General features: G+C 42.2%; 1 protein-coding gene across 2 annotated transcripts in view; it reads right to left on the bottom strand.

The window, feature by feature from the left end:
• myrf (myelin regulatory factor) overlaps positions 1-12,957 on the bottom strand; it is a 92,272-nt gene extending 79,315 nt beyond the window's left edge. The window contains exon 1 of one of the 2 annotated variants that reach the window (XM_036961463.2): positions 12,213-12,957. In XM_036961463.2, the coding sequence (XP_036817358.2) occupies positions 12,213-12,258 (46 nt within the window). In that variant the 5' untranslated portion in view covers positions 12,259-12,957. The remainder of the gene's footprint in view (positions 1-12,212) is intronic. The other variant, XM_090217463.1, reaches the window with a different exon arrangement.
• Between the last annotated feature and the right edge of the window lie 1,888 nt (positions 12,958-14,845).

Below are 14,845 nucleotides of genomic sequence, written 5' to 3'. Positions count from 1 at the left end.
TTTTGTTGTCTGTGTGATAATGTAATTTACAGTATAGGGGCAGTAAATCACTAGGACATGTTGAAACAGTAGGGTTACTAGATAGGGCTGTGAGATGCATATCCCTGGCTCCCCTCTATGTCCAGATGTGTCCCGACAGGGAACAACGCTATGATTGTCAGGACAACCGCTATACAGACAGACTGCCCTTTTCAGAATACAGGGGGGGGGGGGGGGGGGGGGGCAGCAGCAGTGTGGTTGGTCAGGGGCCAGTGTGCTATGCCAGTGTTTCAATGCATCAGTTGTCCACCATGTAATAACCCCTTCTGGAGATGACAGTTTCACTGGGTGTGTTCATCAATCTATCTAATGTCTGTTCTCTGTTGATCTAATGTCTGTCTGTTGATCGAATGTCTGTTCTCTGTTGATCTAATGTCTGTCTGTTGATCTAATGTCTGTTCTCTATTGATCTAATGTCTGTCTGTTGATCTAATGTATTGTCTGTTGATCTAATGTCTGTTCTCTGCTGATCTTTCTCCTGCAGCAGGACAGTAACCAATGACAACCATTTTAAGAGTCTTTGGTATGACTTGACTGGGGATGGAACCCCAAACCTTCCGGTCTCAGGATGGAACCCCCAACCTTCCGATCTCAGGATGGAACCCCCAACCTTCCGATCTCAGGATGGAACCCCCAACCTTCCGGTCTCAGGATGGAACCCCCAACCTTCCGGTCTCAGGGATGGAACCCCCAACCTTCCGGTCTCAGGGATGGAACCCCCAACCTTCCGATCTCAGGATGGAACCCCCAACCTTCCGATCTCAGGATGGAACCCCCAACCTTCCGGTCTCAGGGATGGAACCCCCAACCTTCCGGTCTCAGAATGGAACCCCCAACCTTCCGGTCTCAGGGATGGAACCCCCAACCTTCCGATCTCAGGATGGAACCCCCAAACTTCCGGTCTCAGGGATGGAACCCCCAACCTTCCGGTCTCAGGGATGGAACCCCCAACCTTCCGGTCTCAGGGATGGAACCCCCAACCTTCCGGTCTCAGGGATGGAACCCCCAACCTTCCGATCTCAGGATGGACTCGAACCACATGACCACTGAATTAGTTCCAATCCCATTGTATGAGAGAATACAATTCTAACTGAATGACAGTTCAGAACACATCATCAGTGCATCAGTGCAGCAGACTACAGTACTGCACAGTATAATGTATTAACACTGCCTGCTCTGTAGAAGCACATTATTTCATTTGCGCATGTGTGTGTGTGTGTGTGTGTGTGTGTGCGTACCTTAATAAATGTTAATAATTCATCACATTCCCAGCAGCACACATTTCATACTATGATCATCACCATACTGTCATCACCATACTGTCATCACCATACTGTCATCACCATACTGTCATCACCACACTGCCATCACTATACGGTTATCACCATACTGTTATCAACATACTGCCATCACCATACTGCCATCACCATACTGTCATCACCATACTGTCATCACCACACTGCCATCACTATACGGTTATCACCATATTGTTATCACCATACTGTCATCACCATACTGCCATCACCATACTGCCATCACCATACTGTCATCACCACACTGCCATCACCATACTGTCATCACCATACTGTCATCACCATACTGTCATCACCATACTGTCGTCAACATACTGTTGTCACCCCACTGTCATCACCATACTGTTATCACTATACTGTCATCACCCCACTGTCATCACTATACTGTCAACACCATACTGTCATCATCCTACTGTCATCACCATACTGTCATCACCATACTGTCATCATCCTACTGTCATCACCATACTGCCATCACCATACAACAACCAAGACTAGCCTGACTTAGTTATTAATCTGTATCACACTGGCCTGAGCTTTGCTCCAAAGTTATTTTAACATTTACATTTTTTAAATTAACCTTTATTTAACTAGGCAAATCAGTTAAGAACAAATTCTCATTTACAATGACGGCCTACATCGTCCAAACCAGGACGGCGCTGGGCCAATTGTACACAGCCCTATGGGACTCCCAATCACAGCCGGTTGTGATACAGCCTGGATTCGAACCAGGGTGTCTGTAGTGAGCTGAGCTTTTAAAATACATTTTGTGTTTTGTATATATATATTTTTAAACAAGTTACATGAATTATATTGAGAAACTGGTCACGGAAGTAGCTCTGAATGGTTGGAGCATGACTAAACTATAGTCCTTCATCAGATGTAATGTCTGAGTATCTCAACGGAAACTGTTCCCTGAATCTCAGCTTCCTCGTTCTCCACTCAACTTGTCCCACAACCCGAGTCACAATAGAAAAACAAAATAAAAAAACAACAAATAACAACAAAATGACTGACACATGTAAACAAACATGATTGACATGAGGAAACCCCTGTAACAGACAGAGAGACAGACACACATGAGGAAACCCCTCTAACAGACAGAGAGACAGACACACATGAGGAAACCCCTGTAACAGACAGAGAGACAGACACACATGAGGAAACCCCTGTAACAGACAGAGAGACAGACACACATGAGGAAACCCCTCTAACAGACAGAGAGATAGACACACATGAGGAAACGCCTCTAACAGACAGAGAGACAGACACACATGAGGAAACCCCTCTAACAGACAGAGAGACAGACACACATGAGGAAACGCCTCTAACAGACAGAGAGACAGACACACATGAGGAAACCCCTCTAACAGACAGAGAGACAGACACACATGAGGAAACCCCTCTAACAGACAGAGAGACAGACACACATGAGGAAACCCCTCTAACAGACAGAGAGACAGACACACAGAGATAGACAGAGAGAGATAGTCAGAGAGACAGAGATAGTCAGAGAGACAGAGATAAACAGAGAGAGACAGTCAGAGACAGACACACAGAGATAGACAGAGAGAGACAGTCAGAGAGACAGACACACAGAGATAGACAGAGAGAGACAGTCAGAGAGACAGAGATAGACAGAGAGAGACTGTCAGAGAGACAGACACACAGAGATAGACAGTCAGAGAGACAAAAGACAGACACACAGATAGAGACAGAGAGAGACAGTCAGAGAGACAGAGACAGTCAGAGAGACAGAGAGAGACAGAGAGAGACGGTCAAAGAGACAGACATAGTCAGAGAGACAGACACACAGAGATGGACAGAGAGAGACAGTCAGAGAGACAGAGACAGTCAGAGAGACAGAGACAGTCAGAAAGACAGAGATAGTCAGAGGGCAGTGTACTGTACCTGCGCGCAGCCAAAGCATGTTGAAGATAAGAGGGAGCACCTGAACCAAAATATGAGAAGATAAAATCCCTCTCTATTTTTCATATGATTCTTTCCCTACAGCTGTCGTGGTAACGCTTTCCGTTTTTCTCCTGAGACCTCCCTGAGAGTCGCAATTTGGGTTTACAAATGTGAGTGGGACTGTGTGTGTGTGTGTGTGTGTGTGTGTGTGTGTGTGTGTGTGTGTGTGTGTGTGTGTGTGTGTGTGTGTGTGTGTGTGTGTGTGTGTGTGTGTGTGTGTGTGTGTGTGTGTGTGTGTGTGTGTTGTAATGGGGATTACTCCCCAGTCCAGTCATGAGACAGGGCTGTACCAGTTCGCCACACACAGCACCTGGCACACCGGGCTGGCCGACCTGGCTCCAAGGATTAGGAGAGGGAGAGAGGGAACGAGAGAGACAGAGAGAAAGAGAGTGAAGAGAGAGTAGGGAATGAAAGAAAGGTAGAGACAGCATGCCATTGACATGGGGGGGTTCAGAGGAGGGGAGGGGTGAAGAGTACGATAGTACTCTACGATAGTACTCTGATAGTACTCTGATAGTACTCTGATAGTACTCTACGATAGTACTCTGATAGTACTCTACGATAGTACTCTGATAGTACTCTACGATAGTACTCTGATAGTACTCTGATAGTACTCTACGATAGTACTCTACGATAGTACTCTACGATAGTACTCTGATAGTACTCTGATAGTACTCTACGATAGTACTCTACGATAGTACTCTACGATAGTACTCTACGATAGTACTCTACGATAGTACTCTGATAGTACTCTACGATAGTACTCTACGATAGTACTCTACGATAGTATTCTGATAGTACTCTGATAGTACTCTGATAGTACTCTACGATAGTACTCTACGATAGTACTCTGATAGTATTCTGATAGTACTCTGATAGTACTCTACGATAGTACTCTATGATAGTACTCTATGATAGTACTCTATGATAGTACTCTATGATAGTACTCTATGATAGTACTCTATGATAGTACTCTACGATAGTACTCTACTATAACACTCTGATAGTACTCTATGATAGTACTCTATGATAGTACTCTATGATAGTACTCTATGATAGTACTCTATGATAGTACTCTACGATAGTACTCTACGATAGTACTCTATGATAGTACTCTACGATAGTACTCTACGATAGTACTCTACGATAGTACTCTACGATAGTACTCTGACAGTTGTCTATGATAGTACTCTACTATAACACTCTGATAGTACTCTACGATAGTACTCTACGATAGTACTCTACGATAGTACTCTGACAGTTGTCTATGATAGTACTCTACTATAACACTCTGATAGTACTCTACGATAGTACTCTACGATAGTACTCTACGATAGTACTCTGACAGTTGTCTATGATAGTACTCTACTATAACACTCTGATAGTACTCTACGATAGTACTCTATGATAGTACTCTATGATAGTACTCTATGATAGTACTCTATGATAGTACTCTACGATAGTACTCTACGGTAGTACTCTAGTATTCCAATACTGGACAAGACCTACGAGCTCTATGCATAAAGAGCAATATGTCCAACAGTATCCTAATTCCTTCACACATCATCCCTACAAAGTACCATATTGACGCAACAAACATTTGTAAACCAGAGAGATTACTGTGCCCAGTAGTACTGACATGTTACGTGATCGGAAAGCTGTAAAGGTGGAAAATAAAACAACCTCTGTGAGCTTGGTAAGCCTGGCTGGTCCTAAACAATGCATTCCTCTAGCGGCCGTACACAGACCAGCAGTAAACCACGAACCATGAGACTCTGAGCCAAACTACTGCCCGCACTACATTACACTACACTAACCTTCCACCCTATAGCTCTCAGGGCCTGGAGAATGAGCCGCCCTGAATCACGACAAGAGGTGTATTTAACGAGATGTGTATGGAAAGAGAGGTGTATTTAATGGGAGGTGTATTTAACAAGAGATGTATTTAACGAGAGGTCTATTTTGCGTTACCAGTATTGTCATCGTCATAAATTGGTCCAACAGGTCTCACCATTCAAAAGTATTTTCTCATTATAATATATCTGTCACTACGTACCTGAGTCCAGTCAGTGAGACTCATTATAATATATCTGTCACTGCGTACCTGAGTCCAGTCAGTGAGACTCATTATAATATATCTGTCACTACGTACCTGAGTCCAGTCAGTGAGACTCATTATAATATATCTGTCACTACGTACCTGAGTCCAGTCAGTGAGACTCATTATAATATATCTGTCACTACGTACCTGAGTCCAGTCGGTGAGATTCATTAAGAAGATAAAGGCAGAGAAAGGTAGAGAAGATAGAGAAAGGTAGAGAAGATGGAGAACGGTAGAGAAGATAGAGAAGATAGAGAAAGGTACAGAAAGGTAGAGAAGATAGAGAAAGGTAGAGAAGATAGAGAAAGGTAGAGAAGATAGAGAAGATAGAGTAGTAGTGGTAGTGTACTACCACTATTACCACTACTACCACTACTACCACTACTATTACCACTACTACCACTACTACTACTACTACCACTACTACCACTACTACTACTACTACTACCACTACTACTACCACTACTACTACCACTACTACCACTACTACTACTACTACCACTACTACCACTACTACTACTACTACTACCACTACTACTACCACTACTACTACTACTACTACCACTACTACCACTACTACCACTACTACTACCACTACTACTACCACTACTACTACCACTACTACCACTACTACCACTGCAACCACTACTACCACTACTACCACTATTACCACTACTACCACCACTACTACCACTACTACTACCACTACTACCACTATTACCACTACTACCACTACTACTACCACTATTACCACTACTACCACTACTACTACCACTACTACTACCACCATTACCACTACTACTACTACTACCACCACTACCACTACTACTACTACCACTACTACCACTACTACCACTACTACTACTACTACCACCATTACCACTACTACTTCTACTACCACCACTACCACTACTACCACTACTACTACCACTACTACCACTACTACTACCACTACTACCACCATTACCACTACTACTACCACTACTACTACCACTACTACCACTACTACCACTACAACCACCATTACCACTACTACTACCACTACTACTACCACTACTACCACTACAACCACCATTACCACTACTACCACTACAACCACCATTACCACTACTACTACCACTACTACCACTGCAACCACCATTACCACTACTACTACCACTACTACTACCACTACTACTTCTACTACTACTACTACTACCACCACTACCACTACTACCACTACTACTACCACTACTACCACTACTACTACCACTACTACCACTACAACCACCATTACCACTACTACTACCACTACTACCACTACAACCACCATTACCACTACTACTACCACCACTACCACTACTACCACTACTACTACCACTACTACTACCACTACTACTACCACTACTACCACTACTACTACCACTACTACTACCACTACTACTACCACTACTACCACTACTACTACCACCATTACCACTACTACTACCACTACTACTACCACTACTACCACTACTACCACTACAACCACCATTACCACTACTACTACCACTACTACTACCACTACTACCACTACAATCACCATTACCACTACTACTACCACTACTACCACTACAACCACCATTACCACTACTACTACCACTACTACTTCTACTACTACCACTACTACCACCATTACCACTACTACTTCTACTACTACCACTACAACCACCATTACCACTACTACTACCACTACTACCACTACAACCACCATTACCACTACTACTACCACTACTACTACCACTACTACCACTACTACTACCACTACTACCACTACAACCACCATTACCACTACTACTACCACTACTACCACTACAACCACCATTACCACTACTACTACCACTACTACTACCACTACTACTTCTACTACTACTACTACTACTACCACCATTACCACTACTACTTCTACTACCACCACTACCACTACTACCACTACTACTACCACTACTACCACTACTACTACCACTACTACCACTACAACCACCATTACCACTACTACTACCACTACTACTACTACCACTACTACCACTACAACCACCATTACCACTACTACTACCACCACTACCACTACTACCACTCCTACTACCACTACTACTATTACTATGTAATATCTGTCATCTGGATGTATCATAGCACATACCATACATGGGGCTGTTATCCCACTGCCCTAAAGCCAGGGTCCTGGCTCAGGGAGCTTACATACATCTTCAGGTCACAGGAAAGGTCACAGGAAAGGTCACTGAGCACATAGTTCACTAAACCACAACCTCTCTCACACACACACACACATTATATTCTATTCCAAACTGTTGGAGACTGAGTTTCTCCAGAATTATGTTAGAGACTGAGGTTCTCCAGATTGATGTTGGAGTCTATCAGGTTCTCCAGACTGATGTCAGAAACTGAGGTTCTCCAGACTGTTGGAGACTGAGGTTCTCCAAACTGATGTTGGAGACTATGAGGTTCTCCAGACCGTTGGAGACTGTGAGGTTCTCCAGACTGATGTTGGAAACTGTGAGGTTCTCCAGACTGATGTTGGAGACTGTGAGGTTCTCCAGACTGATGTTGGAGACTGTGGTTCTACAGACTGATGTTAGAAACTGTGTGGTTCTCCAGACTGATGTTGGAGACTGTGTGGTTCTCCAAACTGATGTTGGAGACTGTGAGGTTCTCCAGACTGTTGGAGACTGTGAGGTTCTCCAGACTATTGGAGACTGTGAGGTTCTCCATAACGATGTTGGAAACTGTGAGGTTCTCCAGACCGATGTTAGAGACTTTGAGATTCTCCTATCTGATGTTGGAGATTGTGGTTCTCCAGACTGGTGTTAGATACTTGAGGTTCTCCAGAACAATGTTGGAGACTGTGAGGTTGTCTAGACTGATGTTGGAGACTACGAGGTTCTCCAAACTGATGTTGGAGACTATGATGTTCTCCAGAACAATGTTGGAGACTGTGAGGTTGTCTAGACTGATGTTGGAGACTACGAGGTTCTCCAAACTGATGTTGGAGACTATGATGTTCTCCAGACTGATGTTGGACACTATGATGTTCTCCAGACTGATGTTGGACACTATGAGGTTCTCCAGACTGATGTTGGAGACTATGAGGTTCTCCAGACTGATGTTGGAGACTCCGAGGGTTTCCAGACTGATGTTACAGACTATGAGGTTCTCCAGACTAATGTTAGCGACTGTGGTTCTCCAGACTATTGAAGACTGTGAGGTTCTCCAGACTGTTGGAGACTGTGAGGTTCTCCAGACTGATGTTGGAGACTGTGTTATTCTCCAGACTGATGGAGACTGTGAGGTTCTCCAGACTGTTGGAGACTGAGGTTCTCCAGACTGATGTTTGAGACAGTGAGGTTCTCCAGACTGATGTTAAAGACTGAGTTTCTCCAGACTAATCTGCTGATACTCTCCAGTGGTGTTCTGTGAGAACACTGTGTGTGTGTGTGTGTGTGTGTGTGTGTGTGTGTGTGTGTGTGTGTGTGTGTGTGTGTGTGTGTGTGTGTGTGTGTGTGTGTGTGTGTGTGTCAGAAAAAGAGAGAGAGAGAGAGAGAGATAGAGGAGAGAGACAGTTAGAGGAGAGAGACAGAGGTGGTGTTCTTGTTTTTAGATTTTTCACTCTGTGTCTGGGCTATCTCAACCCCTCACCTCACCTTTCCTCACCCCCTCTCCTGTCTGCCTTCACCCCTCTTTACCCCCTCTCCTCCACAACCCTCATCCCTCCTCAGCCCTCACCCTGTCTGCTCATTGTCACAGTATTGGAGTTAGAAACAGACGGACAGGCAGGCAGACGGACGAACGGCCGGACGGACGGACAGACAGACAGCACAGGGAACAAGGGAAGTTTAAAGGCCTGGGAGGAGAAAACCCACCGTAGTCTTAGTCTCACATCTTAGTGTTTTAACAGCCATCACCAGGGTAATGTTATGGCAGGAATGTTCACTGTGCATTAGTGTATACACATCTGTCTCACTAATCTTAACCATCGTTCATTTCACAGAGGTTGTGGTGGTTACAACTGAACCCTTTACACTCCTGGGGATTGGACTATATGGCATATAGGGGGCTAAATTGAAATCTGTCTTACAGATGAAATATGGAAAGCACATCCATAACCATGGTAGCAATTGAAAGGGAACAGTTTGGAGATTAGATGTATTAGACCAAAGGTGAATACAGTTCACCTGACACAAGCCTGAATCCAAACCTCACAACTGTTTTCTTTCTTCATTTTATGTGAATTATACTGTATTTTTCGACACATTTGTTGATAATAAATCCTCTAGACACTTTCAGTAACATGATCAGAGTATTCCTGGAAAACGTGGGGCAGGTGCAACAAAAGAGCAGAAAACGAGAAGGGTTTGAGTGGGAGGACTAGAGAATGGGACAGGGGATGGATACCTAGTCAGTTGCACAACTAAATGCATTCAACCGAAATGTGTCTTCCACATTTAACCCAACCCCTCTGAATCAGAGAGGCTGCCTTAACCTATTAGGGACCAGCTACAGTGTATTAACCTATCAGGGACCAGCTACAGTGTATTAACCTATTAGGGACCAGCTACAGTGTATTAACCTATTAGGGACCAGCTACAGCGTACTAACCTATTAGGGACCAGCTACAGTGTATTAGTACACTGTCAAAAGTTGTTTCAACTAATTATTATTGAGTTGCTAGTTGCACAGCCTTTTTGAATAATTTGATTTTACTCAACTTTTCGGTCAAAGTGTTACCTGAACTTACAATTTGTAATTGTCCAAAACTTAGTTCCAACATGAAAACATGTAGGCCAGATTCCAAGAACACAGGATGAGATGTTACTATCCTTTGTGCAAGCACTTCCAAGAGTTCATGAACAGTGAGCCTGGTGAAATTTGGGGAGCGCGTTGTCAGTAGTGTACCTTTGGTTCCTAGGGTGTTTCGGCCTTTCACACTATACACCCTCCCCAAAGGTGGCCAGCGACAGGGTGATCAATCCTACGCTTGCGTCCCATTCCCAATTAGTCATAGGAGTTGCCTTGTTGCTGATAGCCAACATCCCATGGGACTATGCATGGCAGGGGCGTCCTCCTCCCTGAGTCAAGCATTGTTGACCGCATACCTCCTGGCCCTCTCACTTCGGGGCCCAGCTGGGGTCTTAAGTTAACTTAACTTAAAATGTTTTGCTCAATTGGTTCCATATGTTTATTCAACTAGAAATGATTATTATTTACCTTTAAAAGGCTGTGGAACTAGTCACACACACAGTTCTTTTAACATATGCTTCCAACTTACCTATTTGACACACGATGACATTGTTCATTTATACATTAATTATTCAATTCATGTCCTCACCTGGGATTTGAACTCACAACCTCATAACGCCATGTCTGTGTGTCAATTATTAGTTCATTTTGACTGTTCTCATCATTGATTTTATTGACTTATTTAAGAAATATGAGGGGTCTTTCATGTATACTTGTCTAATGTTTGTGGGGCATATTTACTCTACTTTAGTGTTACTCCTTAAATCACTATGATAAATAAAATTGTTTTTCTTGAGTGTACTTTTAAAAGAGCTGAGATTTACTGTGAAGTGCAAAGTGTAGCAATACAGGTGTAATCAGTCATTGACGCAGTCATGGCGGCGTAGCAGGAATTTAGGAATGCCGTGAACCAAGAGGTTGTGAGTTCAAATCCCAGGTGAGGACATGTTGAATAACAATGACTGTATACAGTAAACTAGCATGCACAATGTGTGTCAAATACATCAGCTGAAAACATTGTGTGTGTAAACTAGCTTCACAGGTTTAAAAAAAAAAAATTAAAGGTAAGACGCCAAAATAATAATCATTTTTAGTTAAATTAACATATGAGACAAATTGAGCAAACACATTTTCTCATGTTGGAGCTAAGTTTGGGCCAACTAAAAATGCTACATTCAGGTAATTTATCTTAATGTTGCATACAACTCCCCCCCCCTTGTTTCCTCAGGACTCATAATTATCTCCATCTTCCAACTCCTACAACTTATCATCCTCACTTCTTGTTTTGGTTTTATCCTTCTATTTCAAAGTTATTTGTGGGATGCCAATAATTCTTCTTCAATAGCCTTTTTTCTCCCCTATAGCCTTAGGGGCCAAATCAAGGGTCAAAGGTCCCAAGAACATTCTTATCTAGGCTACAATCAATACTCTTTCTTCTTCATGTTTAAACTATCAGCTCTGATAATAACCTGTCCAGGGACCGCAGTTGTAAATAAGCCAGCTGGCTAAAACTGGGACAATGTAATGTTGATTAATGTGCATTGTCCCTGTAAAAACTCAACTCAATAAAAATCAAGTCGAGAAAGTCATCCATGATCACTGCTGAACATAAAGTAACTACATTATAGTACATACACACTGTAGTAACCATAGCTACGAGTATATATACAGCATTATCATTACCCTTGGCTATATGATATATGATATTGGGAGAACCCTAGCTACAACACACTGTACTAACCATAGCTACGAGTATATACAGTATAAAGCATTATAATTACCCTTGGCTCTAAGATATATAATATTGGGAGAACATTTTTAAGAGAGAATGGGAAGAACAACCATCTCTCAAATGTATTCCACACATGTTATCTTTTGATAAGAATATTCCAAACCAAAGGTGCGATTCATTAAGGTGCAACCCGGGCCCTTATTTCGTTTCCAACGCACATTTAAATGTAAACACAAGCCCATAGACATAGCCTATATTATACATAAATGTTTATTGTTCTTACCTTCAAAAAATCTCTGTAACGCTTCGGTTTCATCAACCACGTCCATCCTAGCGGGTCCCACTATGAAGCTCCATTAACGACCCCCTCCGTATGAGTACGGCCGAAACAGTCGCCGTTATATATCGGGTCAACTCACAGATACATCCCGTAGTCCGGACCAGCGGTGTGTCTAAATGTCTCTGCTTTTTGGCAACTATAGTCCTAATGTGGAATTATCATCTCACATACATCCACTCTTCGGGGAGAAGAGAGATTCCCGGTTGCAACAGCTAATACCTGACAAACTTATTCCAGTCCCTTATAAATAGGCTCATATTCGATAAACGCGTCAACGCTTCCAAAAATAGCGTTGTTAAACACAACAACTATCCACATAAGAGACAACAGGAAGCATTATTTCTTCATTCAGTGGTGGCCCTAATGAGAAATAGCCCTAGGAAAGTCGCACAACGGGAAATTCCGCGTTGGAAAACTATCCATCCATCATTATCAATTGTCCCAGAGTAATTCTTCGATTTTGTTCGATTTTTCTTTTATATATTTCGTTGTCTCATTGATATTAGCGATATATACCGAAGTTGGATTCCTCGGGGAAACTTTTACGATAGGTAATGTCTAGCACTGGATTTCCTCCGCTCCTTGTAGATGCCCTCCCCTACGTCGTCTCCTGCCCTCTCTGGATGACCTACCACAGAGCCAGCCCACTGGGCACGGACGTTAGTTCAGTTTGGATTTACAGTTGATTGAGTTGTCAAGTAACGAAACTTTTAACATAAATCCAATGACATTGTGAAATATTTTGTAGAATTTTTTGGGGAGATTCACGTGACAAAAATACGAAATTAATTTTTTTATTTTTTTTATTTGACCTTTATTTAACTAGGCAAGTCAGTTAAGATGTTTTTTTTTTTTCGATGACGGCCTAGGAACAGAACACATGCCATTATGTTGATGAGTTTTGCAAATCCATTTCGTTTTCCACGTTGATTCAACGTCATCACATAGATTTTTGTTGGACTGCAATGAGTGTGTGTGTGTGTGTGTGTGTGTGTGTGTGTGTGTGTGTGTGTGTGTGTGTGTGTGTGCGTGTGTGTGTGTGTGTGCGTGTGTGTGTGTGTGTGTGTTGGACTGGAATGAAAGGAGGTGTATTAAATCCTCCATGGGTGATGGATGTGATTCCTACATTGTGATGTCATCAGTAGCTCAGCTATAGTAGCCTACTGTCGACTAACCACGTTCCTATTTGACACGTCATTTTGTGCTTACAAGTAGGGCACATGAAATGCTAGCTATTATATAAGTTACAACAAATGTGATTTTAATTTGTTGCAATATAAAATAAATATAACATAGGATATTTGTAATGGTAGTCATAATAAGAAATCTGTCCATAGGCCAACGTATGCTCATACAGTCCAAGGTGACTTGGCCGTGGTCTCAGGTTGACCCCAATAGGACGAATGCCTTATCACTGTAGTCAGGTTTGGGGTCAATTCCAATAAATTCCAATGCTTTTCAATTATGAAATTGTGGAATGGGAATGTGGCTAACTTTCTGAACTGACTGGAATTGAAATAGAATTGACCTCAACCCTGATTGTAGTTATCCCTTTCATTATAGAATATATACTATAAACTGGCCTCTCTCTTGCAATTATGTTCATATTTTGGCAAATTAGTTTAATCTAATAATATTTGCATACGAAGTAATCTTCCCAGATGTGCCAGCTGGCTAAACCTGGCACATGTATCGTTGATTACTGTAAAAACAAAATGTAATAAAGTGAAGTAAAAAAAATCTGAATATTTGTCTTTGAAAATACAAACTCTAAATAATGTACAATTAGACTTGATAGTAACAGGCATGGATGTTTATTTTTTCTTCACTGACAGTGTCCAACAGATCAGTATCTACTAGAGTCAATGAAGACTCTAAACTACGTGTACAGTACAGATCAGTATCTACTAGAGTCAATGAAGACGAAACTACGTGTACAGTACAGATCAGTATCTACTAGAGTCAATACTCTAAACTACGTGTACAGTACAGATCAGTATCTACTAGAGTCAATGAAGACTCTAAACTATGTGTACAGTACAGATCAGTATCTACTAGAGTCAATGAAGACGAAACTACGTGTACAGTACAGATCAGTATCTACTAGAGTCAATGAAGACTCTAAACTATGTGTACAGTACAGATCAGTATATACTAGAGTCAATGAAGACTCTAAACTACGTGTACAGTACAGATCAGTATCTACTAGAGTCAATGAAGACTCTAAACTACGTGAACAGTACAGATCAGTATCTACTAGAGTCAAGACTCTAAACTACGTGTACAGTACAGATCAGTATCTACTAGAGTCAATGAAGACTCTAAACTACGTGAACAGTACAGATCAGTATCTACTAGAGTCAAGACTCTAAACTACGTGTACAGTGCAGATCAGTATATACTAGAGTCAATGAAGACTCTAAGCCACATGTACTTTACAGATCAGTATATATCAGAGTCAATGAAGACTCTAAACTAAGTGTACAGTACAGATCAGTATCTACTAGAGTCAATGAAGACACTAAACTACATGTACAATACAGCTCAGCATCTACTAGAGTCAATGAAGACTCTAA

This window comes from Oncorhynchus mykiss, chromosome 2 (genome assembly GCF_057628025.1).
Source record: "Oncorhynchus mykiss isolate SJ-2025 chromosome 2, ASM5762802v1, whole genome shotgun sequence".
NCBI lineage: Eukaryota > Metazoa > Chordata > Actinopteri > Salmoniformes > Salmonidae > Oncorhynchus > Oncorhynchus mykiss.
Note: the sequence above shows the minus strand (reverse complement) of the source record. Positions and strands in the feature narration are given on the sequence as shown.